We start from the raw sequence: 20,279 nt of genomic DNA on the forward strand, positions 1-20,279 counted from the left end.
ACACGGAGTTATTCAGCACATGACGTCACGGCTCGTTTTTTCGGCACCAGGAGGCCCATGTGGTGTTTTAATGAGCGACCACCAACTCCAGCACTTTGAACACTTTCACCTGATTATTTTTGCCCCTGAATGCTCTTGTAGTTCATACTCTCTAAGATGTTGTTAACAGCGCTGGACGGAGATGAGACGGCTGTTTTTAAAGCCGCTGTCGGTGAGTACCCGGAGGCCGGAGGGGGTGAACGTTAGCCGGCTAAAGAAGCTACAATGCCGGGCATGGAGGCTCTAACACGCAGCTAAACATAGATACAAATCAGAATACCTTTATTAGTCCCAAAGAGTGGACATTAACACTGTTAAATCAAAGAGACAATAATGATAGAGACAGAATAATAAACTGTATTTAGTAAACTGCCATGTAGACACATGTACAAAATGTAGAAAGTAATGAATTAGCTCCAGGATGACTGTACTAAATACTATAATGGATACTTTATTATGTCAAATGGGGAATTATTTTGTAACAGCAGCAGTGTTGTCAATCATCATTACACTAGTTAACAATGTTTAAAAGGTACAAATACAACAAAGCAAGCAAGTATACACATTCTCAATAGAAAGGATATATATCACTATAGTATCTAAATAATACACAATATAAAGAAATTATTGAATACATTGAATACTCTACGATATACAGTCTCACTGATATACATACATATATAGAAATGTACTGCACTATTAGTAGTAGTGCTAGAATTAGTGGTGGTGGTATTAGTATTAGTAGATATCAGAGTACCTGTATTACTGCCACAAAGGGCACAAATTAAGAGGCAAAAATATGAATTAAGAGGCTAGCTTAAAATATTAAACATAACAACTGAAATTAAACAAACTACAATTAACAAAAAGGTGGACAACCAAAAGTACCAGTAACAATATTTGTTAAGTATCTCAGTGTCAATTCGTCAAGATCCTAATATGTGTATATATTACTTTAATTGGTGTTAAAACAATTTAACATCCAGTTGGGGCTCCATATAGGTGTTCAGATGAGAATCGGGTTCCTCTCCTTTCTGTCCCACCTTCAGTCTTTACCAAATAGTGCTGACATGTTTGAATTGTTAAAGAGCAACTTGCAAGTTAGAGACACCAGTGAATAAATGTGTAGGAAAATGATGAATACACTAGATTTTCCAAAAAATATACAGAAATATACACTACAGTGACATCTGGCGTCGTTTTAGTAAGACATTTTCACTTCCGCATAAAAAAGCCACGCACGTGACCTCCCGCGTGTGACGTAACATGGGGGAAACAAGGGGGAGAGCGGCCGTTCTAATGTATGAATAAACATGGGTCACAATGCTAGTTTTGACACAGAAGAGGTTGAAAATATGTATTCGAATGCATATGATTATAATTATGAGCCTGCTAAGCGTCCAAGAGACCAGGAGCAGCCAAGGATTAGAAAAAATAACAGCCATCGTAGAGAAATGGAGCTTTGGTGTGTGGAGTACCAGTTGAGAACAGAGCAGCTGTCTTGGTGAGTGACCGGCGTTAGCATGTTGGCTAACGTCACATCACAACATTGTAAAGTTAGCAATCATATATCAGGCTATAACTAAAGTAGTATTGATAATATAGTAACGTTACTGGCAGGACTGTTGATATTGATCCATAAAAGAAACTAATGCGCAAGTATCAGCCGTATCTCGCGTTACTAGGGATGTCCCGATCACCTTTTTTTGCTCCCGATCTGATTCCGATCATTTGATTTTGACAATTTGCCGATACCAATTTTTCCCGATCCGATCTTTATGCAATGCATTAAGAGAAAAAAAAGAAAAAAAGCATTCAAGTTGTCCCTTAAGCTTATTTTTTTATTTAAATTGGATATTCTATCCAACATGGATATAGCTTCTTTCTTTCACAGCAGCATTGGATCAGTTCAGTTGTGCAGCATTGGATCAAAACAAAATAAAGCTTATCAGTACTCGTTAGCTTACTGCTACAATTAGACACTGCGCCCACTCTGTTGCCAGATTTGAGAGAAATAAGCAGGTCTATGAAGACAAGCCCCAAAGAAGCAACACATACATGATGTTGTGTAATTTGAAACCAAAACTAAGGCCTCAGGATGACTTTAAGACTTGAACATGGTCATTTTTGTTTTGTAACATTGAATACAAAATTAAAAAAAAGTTTGTATAAAAAAAAAAAAATCCCGATCTCCGATTTTTTTCTCCCGATTCTGATCTTTTGAAAATCACGTGATCGGCTCCGATCCCCGATCACGTGATCGGATCTGGACATCTCTATGCGTTACCTAATGCAACTCCAGAGAGAGATCTAATACGGTTTACTGATAAAGCTGTGGAGACGGAGTATGTGCTGCAGGGAGGTGGATGCACAACGCACCCAGGAACGAACGCTAGCTCCGGTCCTTTTCCCGTGAGGGAAACTGTGGACTCGATGCCCTGACAGGCTTGAGTTTGTGCAACCTGCACAAACAAAAGCTCACCATGATTACAAATGGTGAAATGCAATGTAAAATTACTGAAAAAATACCAGCTCACTAAATCACAACCGCTCAAACCAACTACAAACTACTACCGCGGATTGGGCAGAGAACGAGTCCGAGAAAGTTAACTCCCCCATGTGACGTAATATGACGCGTTTGACGTATGACGTTAAAAAAAAGCAGTTTTTAGTAGCAGAGCTCAAAACGGCTCCTTTTCCTCTGAGTTCCGCCCTTATGTCTTATAAAACATATCAAATCCTGCATTAACATTTTTAATTGTAATTTTCAGTCAAGGTTAAGCATACATGTAGTAAAAAAAACCCTCTATTTTAGTCCCATCCATAGCGTCTATTCTTCAAGATGCTCATGTGTGTTTACATTAAAATCAGCATTAGGACAAATCTAATATCCTGTTGGGGCTCCATATTTGTTTCCATATCTATTTTTAGCTCGTATTATTCTGTATATGTTTCCCTTTTCCTGCACATTAATCTTGCCTCATTCTCATTTATGTCTACTCTGTTTCTTCTCATACTATTTTAATTGTTTTTTATTTGTTTGATTGTTTTGAGAATCAGAATCGGTGTCATTACCAAGTAGGTTTATGCTTACGAGTGGTACATACAAAGACACACCGTAATATATTACACTTTTAGTTTTAAGGCTAAATCCAAAATAAAGACAATATTTACACAAAATATAATTATGTGAGGATCTGAGTACAGTCAAATCTAATAAAGTATGACAAATACTATATTCAAACTGGAGAGCTGTGCAGATTTTAAAGAGGTAGTGTGGAGCAGAAATTTGCAACGTGCAGAATTCACAGTTAAAAAAAATAACAAGATACTGTCTGTTCACATGGTTTGCACTAATGTGATTCATAATGTTTTATGGTGTTGATACAAAGTCAGGGGTCCAGTAGCAGACGGATTTATGACGGATGGTTTTAAGTCTTATGTATATTATTTCTGCTCGGTTCGAGGAGCCTGTGACTTCAGATTCCCATCTACACTATAGCTGTACCTGCTATGACACATAATAATAATCTCTGTTTGTATAGCTCCTTTCATACAACAAGTGCAGTCCAAAGTGCTTACCATAGACATTTCACAGAACATTGATATCACACAGAATACAGATACCAGTAAAAGGCACAATCAGGTGACAGGTTAAAATGCATCGCAATGCATTGAGAAAGTGCAGCAGAGAGCAGGGGTGTTTCTCAATGTCAAGGAAGGATGTTCCAGAGCCACTATTTCAAGGATGCTACGTCATCTGGTCCCGCCGAAGGACTGTTCCAATGTCCAGGCTGCTTGGAATTCTACCGAGTCCGGCGTCCTTCGTAGCGAGACATTTCGAGGCTGCACATGTGTATCCTCCGCGGTCTTAAAATCCCCACAATGTTTTGCGCACGGACCAATTTCCCAAAAGCTGTGGCGGAAAATCTGTGGTGGGGCCTCTCATATGACGCACACTGGCTCGCCTGTTCCACTCTTCGTTTTCCAAATGCCAGGAAGTATTCTTGCCACTCGGAAGACATGGGGTGTTTCTCAATGTCGAATATTGAGAAACACCCCATGTCTTCCGAGTCACTTCGGAAGTCCTTCGGCGGCACTCGATGACGTAGTATGCTTGAAATAGTGGCTCTGGAGCAGCTTTACTCGACATTGAGAAACAACCATGTCCTACCCAAGCCCCCAGGAAGTACACCGGACTCTGTGCCCAACATTCGTTGTGTCCAAACGGCGGTACTGCAACTTCCGTATCAGTCCGTGACGTCACCCGGCCCAAAACAACTTTTCCCAATGACTAACATTGGGAAAGAAACGTCTGTAAATCAGCGGATAATTTTTTTTAAACTACCTAGTATGAACTATTGTATAGCCCTTATATGAATCATTCGGTCCTTAAAGTTGTAAAATGCACTAAAAGCCGAATCTAGATTTATTTTCTCTCTCCATTCATTCTACTAAGCCGAGAGTGGGAGCTCGGGGGGCGGTGCTTAAGGGGCGCATGCTCTGTGAGCGCACATACGGGTTCTTCTGCTCTGACAGCTAGGCATGATGGGTAATCTGTGACGTTTCGCTCTCTCAAAAGTTGGGCCATTTCGACTTCATGCGCCAATGAGCAGCTCTCATAGGAAAGAATGAGACCCCGCCTCCCACGCTGTATCCAGTTCTGATTATACATCCATGGTCCTGCCAAGGAAGCGTCCTCGACATTGAGAAACACCCCAGGAGTTTGCTTCCTAAAAGGCTAAATAGTACAAAATGTGTTATGAGTTTTTAAACGCCTCTGAACTCGAGTGTTCTCTACTCGTGTCCTCAGCCTCGGTGCAGATCCAGGTGGAGCCGGTGGGCCGCTGGTTCGAGGCGTACATCAAGAGGAGGAACAGGACCGCTTCAGCCTCTTTCCAGGAGCTGGAGGAGGAGCAGCAGTCCTCAGAGGAGTCGGAGGACGAGGAGTTCGTGCTGCAGGAATACCCCATGCTGCGGACCCTCGACCCCAAAGACTGGAAGGTAAAGATCCAAAGATATCTCGGGAACTAAAGGTCACCTATTGTGCAAATCCACTTCTTCATGTCTCTTCTACAACACGTGTCCCCTCTGTGGGGATAACGGGATGCTGCAATTACCTGTTTGGAGTTTCAGCCAATCAGAGACAGGCTCTGGATATATCTGAGTCTGGGATATATTGATGAAGAACAGTAAATAGTGGATCTTGAAGGCTTCTGCTTTCTTTTGAGAGCGGCGTTTTAAAGAACACATCACACGCCTTTTTAATGCAACCTACTATTTTTGGGCATCTTGAGCTTCTTAAAACTCAAATATATTCAATTTACAACAATTTAAACTTCTAATAGAAGAAATCCGCACATCTGAGAGGCTGGAATAAGACTTTGGATATATGTTTGAGTTGAGCGACCGATAGATTATTTCCTTTTTCCCAATATCATTTATTTGTTTCGGCACAAAAAGCGAATTGTTTTTAATTACCATCGATCAATGTGTTAGGTTCAGTAACCTTTGTATGTTTTAGAGTTAATTTAAAGATATTTTATTAATGAAACAATTTGTAACATTGTATAAAGATAAAGGACATGCACAAAATATAATCAATGAAACTCATTATTATAATTTTGTTTGTCAGAATCAAGATCACTATTGTGTCCTCGGGCTTCCACACTTGAGGTACAAAGCCACGCAGAAACAGATCAAAACCGCCCGTGAGTATATGTGTTATTCCTCCTGCTCTAATGGACCCTCGTATTCGATTTCCAGTAAATAATGTGATTGACTCTCTGCTCCACAGACAAAGGGATTGTGTTGAAGCACCATCCGGACAAGAGGAAAGCTGCAGGAGAGCAGATTGGAGAGGGAGACAACGACTACTTCACCTGTATAACTAAAGGTATACGACACTAACACTCATGACTGGATCACCGGGAAGTCACGGTCATGTTCTGCACTTTTCCAATGAGGTCAAAATAGCTCAAAAATGTATAAAAAAACCAACATTTCTTAACGTCTTTGCAGAGGCTGATGGCTCAAATTAGGGCTGCAACTAACGATTATTTTGGTAGTCGACTAATCGGTCGATTATTTTTTCGATTATTCGACTAATCTAACGATTATTTCTGTCACACCCTCCATCTCTGCTTCCTGTGGGCACGGCTCCTTTTCCGGGCTCCAGTGCATGTTTTACCTCAAGTCTGCACACCTGTGAATGTCACCCTGTTGTCCAGTCCCTCTGCCTTAACATAACATGATCCCATAGAAAATTAAAATAATGACTCATGAAACATTTGAATTTGAACTTTGAACTTGTTTAATCAAATGTATTTGAATAACATAAATACAAAAAAATCATAATGAAAACAAAATAAATAATACAAATTCAATCGCATTTTATTCTTGTCATTTCGCAGACCCTTGTTAATTATTATTTTAAGTTTGGAATTAATTACAGCGTCGATAAAGCTCTATTGTGCTCTACTACGCTGTAAGCTTGGCGCTGTTTAGCAGCTCGTTGGTGGACACGCAGCCTCAACATAACTGAAATAGCGTTTGCTTAGCAAGCATTAACCATGAGACGTTCTGTTTTCCAACATGTAAGCTAACGTAAACATGACTATGGCTAACTTGCTCAAACTTACCCATGATCCAAAGTAGCAGTCCTCACGGTTCCAGGGTGCTTGCGTTTTAAATGCTCGTGCATCACTGTAGTGCTGACGTGGAATGCCAATTCCCCTTTACAAATTCTGCATTTCACTGACTTCTTTGGCTTGTCGTCTGTGAAATACTCCCACACTTTCGAAACTCTCGGTCTCGCTTTTTTGAGCTCTTCATCACCCTCATTCTCTCTCCTTTCCGCCATCGTTCGTATTCTTTCTTCTTTGTTGTTAGTACAGAATGCAGTCATGGCAGACAATGGAAAGTATACTGCCCCCAGCACTTCCTGTAGTGCATTGCAGTTACAAATGAACATTTGCGCAGTTTTGAATTAACGTTACCGGCTCTCTGATTGTTTTTATACGACGCGTCGACACTAAAATTCCGCGTCGACTAATTTTTATGATCGACGTCGTCGATTATGTCGACTAATCGTTGCAGCCCTAGCTCAAATATATCTAATTAGTTTAAGCATATATTATGGCCAATAAATAGTGTGTGTTCTTAATTCATTAACACATCAATTAGTTCCGCGGGTACAAGCGGCCGAGATGGGTTTTCTCCGCAGGGTGGCTGGTGTCTCCCTTAGGGATAAGGTGAGAAGTTCGGTCATCCGGGAGGGACTCAGAGTTGAACCGCTCCTCCTTCGCGTCGAAAGGAGCCAGTTGAGGTGGTTCGGGCACCTAGTTAGGATGCCACCTGGGCGCCTCCCTAGGGAGGTGTTCCAGGCACGTCCAGCTGGGAAGAGACCAAGGGGTAGACCTAGGACCAGGTGGAGGGATTATATCTCTTCGCTGGCCTGGGAGCGCCTTGGGACCCCCCAGTCAGAGCTGGTTGATGTGGCCAGGGGAAAGGAACGTTTGGGGCTCTCTGCTGGAACTGATACCTCCACGGCCCGACCACGGATAAACGGGAGAAGATGGAGGAATGGATAGATCGATTAGTTCCAATCCAATTCTATTTATAAACCACTTTAAAACCTCCTGACCAAAGTGCTGTACAGAGGAATACAAAATCACACAGCGCAGCTTACAAAATAAATTAAGATAAGTAAAAACAACAGCCATATAGTAAAAACAATGTTTGATTTTTAAAAGCACTACCATCTACAAAGTGCAGAACGCAAGGAGAAGACATTGGTTTTAAGACGAGACATATAATAATAATAATAATACTACGTGTTATTTATATAGCGCTTTTCCTGGTGCTCAAAGCGCTTTACGAGCAACTAAAGACAAATAACAACAAAAGTGTATATATATTAACTGTGTAAGAGCGTGTCTGATGTGGAGGGGCTCCACAGTTTAGGGGCGGCAGCAGCGAAAGCATGGCCCCCCTTTTGTGCTTTAGCTTTGTTCTGGAAACAATCAGGAGGTGATCAGCTGACCTGAATAAAGGCAAGTGGGGGTGTAGCAGCTCAGAGAGGGGGCATGGGGCCATTGGGGGATTTAAAAGTAAATAAAAGGAAGTATTAAACTACCACCAGTAATCCTGCAAAAGCACCAATTCAATGTATTTGTATTCCAGTGGGTACATAAGAACACTTGGTAAGCAATTTTGTATGACAGGAAATAGGAAATGCAAAGATATTCCATGTTCAATCAAAAACAAAACCAATTTCCTCATGTTTTGCATATGGAGTTGTAGCATATAGGAAGGGCCACAAGGTAAGAGACTGTCCTGCACTGAAGGACAAGAAAGTAGAAAGAAAGTGAGGTCAAAGAAAACTATTTCTGCTAAAAAGTAAGCAATGATTGAGAGTCAGAGCCAAACATTTCAGATGTGTGTATCTCACACTGCGCTGTGACTTTCATTCATGTTCCTTTGCTTTTAAATGAGTGTTTTTAAGTACGCATTCACACCCGCCTTGTTTAGTCCGGTTGAATCGAACCCTGGTGCGTTTAGCCGCTTGGTGCGGTTCGTTTGGGTCGGTGTGAACGCAGTCCGAGACCTCTGAAGTGAACTAAACAACCGGACTCTGGACCGTTAAAATAGGTCTCGGAGCGCTTGCTAGTGAACTCTGGAGCGGTTCGTCGCTGGTGTGAACGCAGTCCGCACCAAAACATAGGAAGCGTATTTACACGTCACGCTAAAGATTTTGAAGACATCCGCGGTTGTTTAGTTAAAGAGTGAAGCAGACTGAAGTGCTGAACAGTGTTGTGTAAAGTAGAAATGCTCCGTCAACTACATAAAAGTAAGAACACCTGTCGTCGGTGAAACGCCCCTCCTTACTGCAGAACGTCTCTCATTATATGTGTTATAATGTTTTTTAAAGGACGTTGTCTGATTATATAATCATGCGAGGGCCGTTAGAGTCTGTTGATCTCCAGATTAACAGCAGCATGAGAATAACCTGCCGAAAGTGCCGATGCTCCATGGCGGAGGCTCCGGTAGAAATTGTCGGGATTTGCGTTTTTACCCCCTTAATGTCTGACCAATGGTTGAACAGCATTTCCGTGCACTTGTGTTTAAAGTTTATAGTCCGCAAACCGAACCTTCTGAAATATGTAACAATGTAACAAACTGTGGTCTGGTGCACCACAGAGCGGACTATTAGTGTGAATGCGACCTAAATGTCATTTCATAAAGTTTCTTAATGGCTTTCATTTTCGTAAAGCACTTTGAATTGCCTTGTGTTGAAATGTGCTATATAAATAATCAGCTCTCACTCATTACTTGATTGTCGTAAATTCACTGTTTCTCTTTCCGTGTTTCTCTTTTTAACCCCCAGCTATTGAGATCCTGTCGGACCCGGTGAAGAGGAGAGCGTTCGACAGCGTAGACCCCACCTTCGATAACAGCGTGCCTTCAAAGAACGAAGGCAAAGAGAACTTTATTGAAGTCTATGCTCCCGTTTTTGAGAGAAATGCAAGATGGACCTCCAAAAAGCACGTGCCCAAGCTGGGGAGCGTGGAGTCCACTTTCGAAGAAGTCGATAATTTTTACTCTTTTTGGTGAGTAGGGGACGTTTAATCTGCCGCCTTGTTGGAAGAGATGTTGATTTTATAAGGGCTTGTTTTCTGTAACGTGTAGAATAATCAGATTTATCAGTTATTGGTGAACATATCCAAAAGTATACAGAATATGATCTAATCCGCTAACCCTTTACTCAACCCCCATATTCCCAAAAATACAACACGAATCAAAGCTCTTAAAAATATCTATATCCACAGTCAGGGGTTTTCCTATAAAGCTATAGTATGAGGTGATACTGTGGCGCTGATCTTGTTTATAAGATATATCAATTATCACGAGAACATAGCCGCTTTCGCACAAAGTACTTTGCCGCACTTAGTTCCCAGCACTTAGTACCCAGCACTTAGTACCCCCATGGAACTAATGTACAGATCGCGTTCACACTGGAATAAGTTCCCTGAGGGAGGATTAGGCAAATGAAGCCGCTGACGTCACTTCGTCTTCTTCTGCTTTGGGTTTACTGGCAGGCCGCAAACAACTTCACGGCGTATACTGCCACCCGAAGTCCCCGGCCGGAAGTCCCCGGAGTTGGGGACTGGCTTCAGAGTAAATCGCTAGAACGCCGATACCTCCTCATCTCCTTCAAAAAGCGTTTTAGAGTTTTACGGGGCAATTCGTCCAGCCAATCAGAAATTGGTACTTTTCCTCCCCAGGATAGTCCCACCTCTCTAGCTGGCACTACAAATGGGGGTAAAAGTTCCCGGAACTAAGTTCACTTTTTGGTGTGAACGCAAAATCCCAGGAACTATCGGAACTAAACGGGAAAAGTACTCCGGTGTGAAAGCGCGTCATGACACTCGTATGCAAGATGGCGGCACGGACGTAAACAACAACAACGTGACGTAAAAACAACGTTGTCCCGCCTGGCGCTCTTTTTGACACCATTGTCATATTTTTTGAGTAATTACCGTAATTTATAATTATATAAACCGCAGGGTCGAAAAATGGGAAAAAAGGCGCGGCTTATAGTCCGAAAATTACGGTATACGGTTTGTGACGAACAGAAATATAGTTTTCTGGCATCTCTTTAACATTTTACTGAGGTTTTTTTTAAACATTTTGACATTTAGCCAAAGAAGCGTACCGGTTAAAGGAGATTAATTTCTAAAATTGATCAATTATTATATAAGCAGAACATGTTAAAGTGCTTAATCCTCTGAACTTTCTTTGTCATTGAAAATAGGAGGAATAAAGGGTTCAAGTAAATCTATTTCGATACCTGATTAATAATAAGAAACTTTATTTATGTAGTCGATTTTAAACGGTTACAAAGTGCTTTTGCATTTAAAAGTAGACATTTATATACAAAGATTGAAAATGAACTACCGGTATACACCTTTTTAAAAAACAAAGGAAGTAGAACGGATGTTATTAAACACAGAGATAAAAACATTCAAATAAACAAAAACAAAAGAAAAAAAAGTGAAACATTTCAGAACAGATGCATTCATGTTCAGTATTTATTTAGTGTCAGAACAGAAACATTTATCCGTGTCAGAACTAAAAAGTACAGAAGATCAGTGTGTAAACTTGTTTTGTCCATTTCCTTTTTTAAGGTACAACTTCGATTCATGGAGGGAATTCTCATACCTCGATGAGGAGGAAAAGGATAAGGCTGAGTGGTGAGCAGCGACCCAAACGTACCGATGCACATCCCGAGTTATAGATTTAAATATCTGACGGGTGTTTATATCTGTGTTCCCTGCAGTCGAGACGAGAGGCGGTGGATCGAAAAGCAGAATCGAGGTTCCAGAGCCGTGAGGAAGAAGGAGGAGATGAACAGAATGCGAAACCTAGTTGGTACAGTCTCACACTGCAAGGTGTAGAAAACACAATCTAAATACCATTATGGAGAAGACCCCCCAAATAACTTGTGTGTTGTTCGTTGCTTCTCTGCAGATTCTGCTTACAGCCTCGACCCGAGAATAAAGAAATTCAAAGATGAGGAGAAAGCCAGGAAGGAGGCTGAGAAAAAGGCCAAAGTGGAAGCCAAGAAGAGAGAGCAGGAGGAGAAGGAGCGGGTAGGAGTCTTTCTTTTGAAACCATCACACAATTAAAGTAGTTCCCAAGAAATCCTTTCTCGTTTAAAGAGTCCTCTCCTGCTGATGTTCAGGTGTATATCAGTATGTAGTGTCTCTACTTTAAAGAGTCCTCTCCTGCTGATGTTCAGGTGTATATCAGTATGTAGTGTCTCTACTTTAAAGAGTCCTCTCCTGCTGATGTTCAGGTGTATATCAGTATGTAGGGTCTCTACTTTAAAGAGTCCTCTCCTGCTGATGTTCAGGTGTATATCAGTATGTAGTGTCTCTACTTTAAAGAGTCCTCTCCTGCTGATGTTCAGGTGTATATCAGTATGTAGTGTCTCTACTTTAAAGAGTCCTCTCCTGCTGATGTTCAGGTGTATATCAGTATGTAGTGTCTCTACTTTAAAGAGTCCTCTCCTGCTGATGTTCAGGTGTATATCAGTATGTAGTGTCTCTACTTTAAAGAGTCCTCTCCTGCTGATGTTGAGGTGTATATCAGTATGTAGTGTCTCTACTTTAAAGAGTCCTCTCCTGCTGATGTTCAGGTGTATATCAGTATGTAGGGTCTCTACTTTAAAGAGTCCTCTCCTGCTGATGTTCAGGTGTATATCAGTATGTAGTGTCTCTACTTTAAAGAGTCCTCTCCTGCTGATGTTCAGGTGTATATCAGTATGTAGTGTCTCTACTTTAAAGAGTCCTCTCCTGCTGATGTTCAGGTTGATATCAGTATATAGTGTCTCTACTTTAAAGAGTCCTCTCCTGCTGATGTTCAGGTGTATATCAGTATGTAGTGTCTCTACTTTAAAGAGTCCTCTCCTGCTGATGTTCAGGTGTATATCAGTATGTAGTGTCTCTACTTTAAAGAGTCCTCTCCTGCTGATGTTCAGGTGTATATCAGTATGTAGTGTCTCTACTTTAAAGAGTCCTCTCCTGCTGATGTTCAGGTGTATATCAGTATGTAGTGTCTCTACTTTAAAGAGTCCTCTCCTGCTGATGTTCAGGTGTATATCAGTATGTAGTGCCTCTACTTTAAAGAGTCCTCTCCTGCTGATGTTCAGGTGTATATCAGTATGTAGTGTCTCTACTTTAAAGAGTCCTCTCCTGCTGATGTTCAGGTGTATATCAGTATGTAGTGTCTCTACTTTAAAGAGTCCTCTCCTGCTGATGTTCAGGTGTATATCAGTATGTAGTGTCTCTACTTTAAAGAGTCCTCTCCTGCTGATGTTCAGGTGTATATCAGTATTTAGTGTCTCTACTTTAAAGAGTCCTCTCCTGCTGATGTTCAGGTGTATATCAGTATGTAGTGTCTCTACTTTAAAGAGTCCTCTCCTGCTGATGTTGAGGTGTATATCAGTATGTAGTGTCTCTACTTTAAAGAGTCCTCTCCTGCTGATGTTCAGGTGTATATCAGTATGTAGTGTCTCTACTTTAAAGAGTCCTCTCCTGCTGATGTTCAGGTGTATATCAGTATGTAGTGTCTCTACTTTAAAGAGTCCTCTCCTGCTGATGTGGGGAAACCCCTAAAAAAGCACAATAGGAACTCTTTAAATGAGTATGTGATGACGAGTGTCTCATCAGTCAGCTTCCTGTGTGTTTTCAGGCCCGGCAGGCGGAGATAGATGCGGCTCGTTTGGCGAAGGAGAAGGAGGAAGAGGAGGCCAGGCAGGTGGCTCAGCTGGCCAAGAAGGAGAAGGAGATCCAGAAGAAGGCCATCAAGAAGGAGAGGCAGAAACTCAGGACCTCCTGCAAGGTTTGTGCTCAGAAAGCTTCTCTGGACACTTTCTAACCTCCAGCAGTAAGAGTGCTTTGTTTAATCTCGTCTACTCACTCCACAGACCTGGAATTACTTCACTGAGGAGGAATCTGACAGTGTGAAGATGATGGAGGAGGTGGAGAAGCTCTGTGATCGCCTGGAGCTGACCAGGTACAGACATATGCATATAAACCTGGAGGATGTTGAATGTAGATTTATCTCCTCTTATCACAAATGTGTGTTTCCAGCCTGCAGTCCCTGAATGAGATCCTGGCTCTGGGCTCCAGAGAGGACAGCAAGGTGGCCGTGGTGAAGCAGGTAAAGAGGATTATTTGTGGCGTTTCCCATTTTTGTTTCATAGCTAATAATGTAAGATGCTGTTTGTAAAGCCCTCTTAACCTTTGTGTTGTGTTTCAGTCAACTGTGCAACTTTTGCCCTCTGTCGTTTGAACTGTTTGTAAACAGGGGTTTTAAAAAGTATTAAAAGTTGATAAATCAATTTAGCGAAAATTAAGGCTATTAAAAAGTATTAGACGGCATTTTCCAAGGAAACATCACATTTTGTAACTTGTTTTCAATAAGTATGTAAATTGTCCAAAGAGGTTGTATTCTACAGTCTGCCTGAATGTAATCATTGCGTAGGTGTTTAGTGTGATTCTGTGTACCGTAATTTTCGGACTATAAGGCGCACCTGAATATAAGCCGCAGCAGCTAAATTGAATGATGTGTACATATATAAGCCGCACTGGACTATAAGCCGCAGGTGTTTTAATGTTTCATTACCATATGTAAGGGTTCGTGCACAGAGGGGATTGTCGGGAAAGAGATGGCTGTTTGAGGAAGCTCCCATTTATTAACATTTCAACAAAAAAGTTGCATATTTGCATAACGTATTCAAGTGTTAGCATTTAGTGCAATAGTAGCTCCAGAACATGTGCTGTGTAAACTGTACTGTATCACATAGCGTTTCAGACACACAAACTTTTCAACTTTCAAACTTAAATGGTGCGCTCCCAGTGCACGTACCGGCAGTGATCTACAGCAGTGGTTTTCAACCAGTGGTACGGGGACAAACTGTCTCGCTCTCGTAATGTCTGTCTGTCTTGCTCTCGTTCTGTCTCTCGTACCACTCTCGGTTCCACTTTTACTTTTGCGCGCTACCTGTCTCACTCTTTTCCGGCCTCCAGCTTTTCCTGCTGGAGCCCGCCGCTTAAAGGTGGGGGGCGCGGAGCGGCCATAGAGCCCATAGAGTTAAAGGTGGTGGACTGTAACCTGTAAAACCCATAGATTTAGGAGGTCCCCTAGTGGCCGTTAGCTGTACAAATCCATAGATTAGCCGCACCGTTATATAAACCGCAGGGTCGAAAAATGGGAAAAAAGGCGCGGCTTATAGTCCGAAGATTACGGTAGTTTATTTATGGCATCCCGTTGGATTTGACGTCATCTGAACAGGACATCGCACGCTCACTGCTTGATAGCGCGGAGGTCCGTTTACGCCGGTTGCAAAGCAACATCGTTATGGGGAAATGCAAGTCTGCGTCCAAATGGTTGGAAGATAAGGAGGAAGGACAATCAATACTGTATATAGTCAGTGTGAGGTAAAGTGTGTCGCCAAGGTAACCAGTTAGAACTCCAAGTGACCATGAGGTCTTAAAATGTACGGAAAGGGTCTTAAAAAAGGTCTTAAAAGGTTTTTCATTTGACTTCAGGATTCCTGCATAGACCCTGGTGAAGCTGATCCCATAAATCAATACAAATACAACCTCTTTATTCAACGAAAGCTGATTTTGGAGTGGTTTTTTGAAGGTTATTTGAGGATGCTAAATGGATTTATAACATTTTCAGGATCGAAAATGGCAGTTTTTTTTTACAGAAAGTGTCCATTTTTGTACTCTTGGGGGACTGATTTTGATGAATTTTGGGTTGATTTTAAAGTTTTAGGGGACCCAAAACCCAATGTTTGGTCCTTAACGTGTCAGAAATTGATTCAACATCTTCAATAAAGCTTAAAACCACGCCAAAATTGTCCAAATCAGCCAAGCCATTTTTTAAACTATTGTCTGCATATGTTAATTAACGCAACTTAAGCTAATTGTACAAGTTGCCCAATATATTGAAGTAAGCATCCGGTAGTTTCTATGTGCTGGAGAACCGTACTCTACATTTCCATCTTAAAACTTTGGGGTATTCAACAGTCCCGGGTTCCCAGTGCTTCAACCCCAGGTAAACAGGAAAGTGAAGTGTGTTCTTTTGTTAGAAGTAAATATATTGATTTTATTTCTTACAATTGTGTGTGTGTCCCTCTCCCCCCTCTCAGGTCCAGGAGGTGAACGCCCAGCTGCAGAGGGAGAAGGAGGCGGAGGTTCAGCAGCGGCAGCCGACCCGCTCTGATCACGCCAGCGCAGGAGGAGGAGGGTCGGGGAAGGGCTTCAACGAGGAAGACCTCCAGATGCTCATCAAGGCCGTCAACCTGTTTCCTGCTGGGACCAACGCAAGGTACACACTCGCACTGCAGCGACCACACGCTTTGTTACAGCTTTTATTTAGAAATACTATGATTTGTATCTTCATTGTCATTTTTGTAAACATTCAGACATCACCAGAGATGGGAAGAGGACACACATCCTTTACTCAAGTAGAAGTACAGATACTGGTGTTTACAAATACTCTGGTGAAAGTAGAAGTACTGACTAAACTTCTTCACTCAAGTCAAAGTAAAGAGGCTTTGAAATGTACTTAAGTAAAAAGTACCCATAACTAGCAGCTGTTTTAAAGAGTACCTGACCTCCCTTTATATTAATAGAACAATAATGTCATTGTTAGCTAATGAATGTTTCCATGGTGACCAACGGCAACATGACAACGTTTCCATTGGTCCCTCTTCTTTAGAGAAGACCAGGAAATGATGGATACACGGATCGTGTTCAAATCAATAGGCACGCAATGACTCTAAATAATAATGATCACGCCACCAAACACACATTCAGACTAAAGGAACCAGCCTGTTTGGAAAATGAGAGAAGTAGAAAGTACAGGTATTTGAGTTCAACATGTAAGAAGTAGAAAGTACAGGTATTTGAGTTCAACATGTAAGAAGTAGAAAGTACAGGTATTTGTGTTCAACATGTAAGAAGTAGAAAGTACAGGTATTTGAGTTCAACATGTGAGAAGTAGAAAGTACAGGTATTTGGGTTCAACATGTAAGAAGTAGAAAGTACAGGTATTTGTGTTCAACATGTAAGAAGTAGAAAGTACAGGTATTTGAGTTCAACATGTAAGAAGTAGAAAGTACAGGTATTTGAGTTCAACATGTAAGAAGTAGAAAGTACAGGTATTTGAGTTCAACATGTGAGAAGTAGAAAGTACAGGTATTTGGGTTCAAAATGTAAGAAGTAGAAAGTACAGGTATTTGTGTTCAACATGTAAGAAGTAGAAAGTACAGGTATTTGTGTTCAACATGTAAGAAGTAGAAAGTACAGGTATTTGAGTTCAACATGTAAGAAGTAGAAAGTACAGGTATTTGTGTTCAAAATGTAAGAAGTAGAAAGTACAGGTATTTGTGTTCAACATGTAAGAAGTAGAAAGTACAGGTATTTGTGTTCAACATGTAAGAAGTAGAAAGTACAGGTATTTGAGTTCAACATGTAAGAAGTAGAAAGTACAGGTATTTGTGTTCAACATGTGAGAAGTAGAAAGTACAGGTATTTGTGTTCAACATGTAAGAAGTAGAAAGTACAGGTATTTGTGTTCAACATGTAAGAAGTAGAAAGTACAGGTATTTGAGTTCAACAGAAGTCAAAGTTGTCAGAAAAACAATTGGATACTTTATTATTATTTTGCTTCCAGGTGGGAAGTTATTGCCGACTACATGAACCTTCACTCCACCAGCGGCACGAAGAGGACGGCGAAGGACGTCATCATCAAAGCCAAGAGTCTACAACGGCTAGGTGAGACCAGAAAGGACAAATAATAACAACAACATTATTTATGCCGCTTGCTTCATTCTAGCATCTGGGCCGTACCACTCAGTTTACAGTCATGTTTAAATGAACTGAGATTAAATGATACTGAATCTATCGCTGCTTATAATGACCTTTATATAAGCTGATTTAACAGGAATATTGTATTTATAGGATGTAGAACAAGTGCATGTTCTCCTGAGCTTCAAATATAAGGTGATTTAAATAAGACGTGAATATATTTCTCAACTGTAGTTGCAGTTTCTTCCTGCAAGTCAACAGAAAATAGACTGAAACGATATTTAGAAGCCGATATAAAGGATGCATTTAATGTAAATATCTTTCAACACAACCTGAAGTTGACAGTTAAAGAAAACGAAAGCTAACATCATGAGTCGTGTCATTTGTATTTCCACAGACCCCAAGCAGAAGGACGATACCAACAGGAAGGCGTTTGAAAAGTTTAATAAGGAGCACTCAGTCGTCGCTGCCACCATCGACAACGCTCAGCCCTCAGAGAGATTCGACGGTGAGTAGATCTGTAACAACACACTGCACAGACTGCCGTATGTGATTCATTCATCCAGTGGTTCCCAACCTGTTTCAGTCAGCCCCTCCCCCCCCCCCCCCGTAACCCGGCTCCCACCGAGATTGGTAGAATTAATTGTATATAGTTGTACAAACAATAATACAGGGTTCCCGCGGGGTCTTAAAAAGTCTTAGATTTGATCATCCGAATTAAAAAATGATTGGATTCAAAAGGTTGTTGCGATCACGTCTAAATGTGTTTTGTGGGAAATGTCCGGGCTGTAAAGTAACCAGTACGGTAATATCGTTTCAGTTCCCCCCAACAATTTGTATTGAATTAAATCAACATGGAACCAGTAATCACTAACTTTGTTTCCCCCGGCCCCTTATCGGAGAACACCCAGCTAGTAACCTAGCAACCAAGCTTCAGCTAGCGGCAGTCAGAAACTCATGTATCTTCGAATCTACTTACAAATAAATATGGGGAAGTGTAAGTTCAACCGTATTTGGTTGGAAAACATCTAATTTAGTGCTTGGTTGAAACCAGTGGAGGGGAACGTGTTTGAAGCCCGCCGCACCTTTTGCAAAAGAAATTAGTGTTTGTTTTGCTAATGTAGCGTTAGCTAGTGGAGCAGCTCCCGCAACAACACCGGGGGACCTCCGGGTCTACGTCAACCCTAAAAGCGGAGGTGCTGTAGCACACACACACACACGCTTACACACACACACACACACACACGCTTACTTTGTCTAACACAGTTCTGTGTACTGTTATGTTCAGTCATCGTTCTTATGTTGAACATGAACACATTTACGGGACGTATTTATTCTTTCATAGCAGTTTTCCTTCATACTTTCTTGCTGTGAAATAGGTCTTAAATTCTATTCAAAGTGGTTTTAAAAAGTCTTATATTTGAGTTGGTGAAACCTGCAGGAACCCTGAAATAATAACAAGACAAAAAGATCCAACTATCATTTTATATTTTCTTATGGATTGAACCTGAACCAAAGCGCTTGTATTGGCAGATGGACAAAGTACATCTTATCTTAGAGTGCAGCGTTATTGACCTGCTGTGTCTCCTCAGTTGCTGGTGCCTCCTGGACCACGGAGGAACAGAAGCTTCTGGAACAAGCCCTGAAAAAATTCCCCGTCAGCACTCCTGAGCGCTGGGAGAAGATCGCTGAGACCGTGCCGGGGCGGAGCAAGAAGGAGTGTATGAAGAGATACAAGGTGAGATCAAGAGCCCTTTACTTTCAACATTTAGAATGTCCCCTATTCTGCTAAATCCACTTCTCCATGTCTCTTCTACATCAACATGTGTCCCCTCTTCTCCATGTCTCTTCTACATCAACATGTGTCCCCTCTTCTCCATGTCTCTTCTTCATCAACATGTGTCCCCTCTTCTCCATGTCTCTTCTTCATGTCTCTTCTACATCAACATGTGTCCCCTCTTCTCCATGTCTCTTCTACATCAACATGTGTCCCCTCTTCCTCATGTCTCTTCTACATCAACATGTGTCCCCTCTTCTCCATGTCTCTTCTACATCAACATGTGTCCCCTCTTCCTCATGTCTCTTCTACATCAACACGTGTCCCCTCTTCTTCATGTCTCTTCTACATCAACATGTGTCCCCTCTTCTCCATGTCTCTTCTACATCAACATGTGTCCCCTCTTCTTCATGTCTCTTCTACATCAACATGTGTCCCCTCTGTGTAAAGAGACTCTGAAAGTTTCAGGAACAAAGATTCTCTCTTTTTGTCCTGATCCATTTCTATAAAAACCTGTCTAAAAATGAGCTGATCAGATTTTGGCCACTTTATGATGTCATAAAGTGGCCTAAAAATGAGCTGATCAGATTTTGGCCACTTTATGATGTCATAAAGTGGCCATTAGCCAATCAGCAACCAAGGTACTCTCAAGCACTTCTCCACCTCTGATGTTCGAAGGTGTCATAATATTGTGTCTGCTCCGTTTATATGTTACACAGGTGTCTGTAATTCTCGTGCTATGCTAACCCAGTTCTCTGTTTCTCCGACAGGAACTGGTGGAAATGGTTAAAGCCAAGAAAGCTGCTCAGGATGTCGCAGGCAAGACTAAAAAATGACAAGAACCACAAAGAATAGTACCTGTGTTATTTTAACATTATTGTGTTGGTCTTTATTTTATAATAAAAATTAAAGGAGGAAAAAAAGACTACAGAGGATACTTAAATACTTTTGTGTTTGTGTTTTATTCGCTGTACATTTGACGGGTGATGTGTTCAGGGTTTCATCCAGTACATGCCGCCGCGGATCTGGTTGTAGTCGGGCAGCTGTTCAATTGGACCTGAAAACAAAAAATA

General features: G+C 41.3%; 2 protein-coding genes across 2 annotated transcripts in view; one reads left to right on the top strand and one right to left on the bottom strand.

The window, feature by feature from the left end:
* dnajc2 (DnaJ (Hsp40) homolog, subfamily C, member 2) lies at window positions 1–20,151 on the top strand. Its single transcript, XM_079654387.1, has 16 exons — window positions 1–211; window positions 4,853–5,043; window positions 5,675–5,750; window positions 5,837–5,935; window positions 9,428–9,650; window positions 11,229–11,294; window positions 11,381–11,472; window positions 11,572–11,693; window positions 13,297–13,446; window positions 13,532–13,620; window positions 13,698–13,767; window positions 15,767–15,945; window positions 17,296–17,396; window positions 17,827–17,937; window positions 19,022–19,167; window positions 19,977–20,151. The coding sequence occupies exons 1-16, from the start codon at window positions 157–159 to the stop codon at window positions 20,040–20,042; spliced, it is 1,836 nt and encodes a 611-aa protein (XP_079510513.1). The 5' UTR covers window positions 1–156; the 3' UTR covers window positions 20,043–20,151.
* Window positions 20,150–20,279, bottom strand: part of pmpcb (peptidase, mitochondrial processing subunit beta) — a 13,553-nt gene continuing 13,423 nt past the window's right edge. Inside the window, exon 13 of the mRNA XM_079654398.1 lies at window positions 20,150–20,263. Coding sequence (XP_079510524.1) covers window positions 20,199–20,263 — 65 coding nt within the window. The 3' untranslated portion in view covers window positions 20,150–20,198. The remainder of the gene's footprint in view (window positions 20,264–20,279) is intronic.

The sequence above is a fragment of the Notothenia rossii genome (assembly GCF_949606895.1).
Source record: "Notothenia rossii genome assembly, chromosome: 10".
Taxonomy (NCBI): domain Eukaryota; kingdom Metazoa; phylum Chordata; class Actinopteri; order Perciformes; family Nototheniidae; genus Notothenia; species Notothenia rossii.

Bases quoted from the DNA above. Each gene is read 5' to 3' on its own strand.
- dnajc2 (XM_079654387.1), top strand. From the start codon at position 157: ATGTTGTTAACAGCGCTGGACGGAGATGAGACGGCTGTTTTTAAAGCC. The intron at 13,621-13,697 runs GTACAGACATAT...GTGTGTTTCCAG, and splicing joins GATCGCCTGGAGCTGACCAG to CCTGCAGTCCCTGAATGAGA. The intron at 15,946-17,295 runs GTACACACTCGC...TTTTGCTTCCAG, and splicing joins CCTGCTGGGACCAACGCAAG to GTGGGAAGTTATTGCCGACT.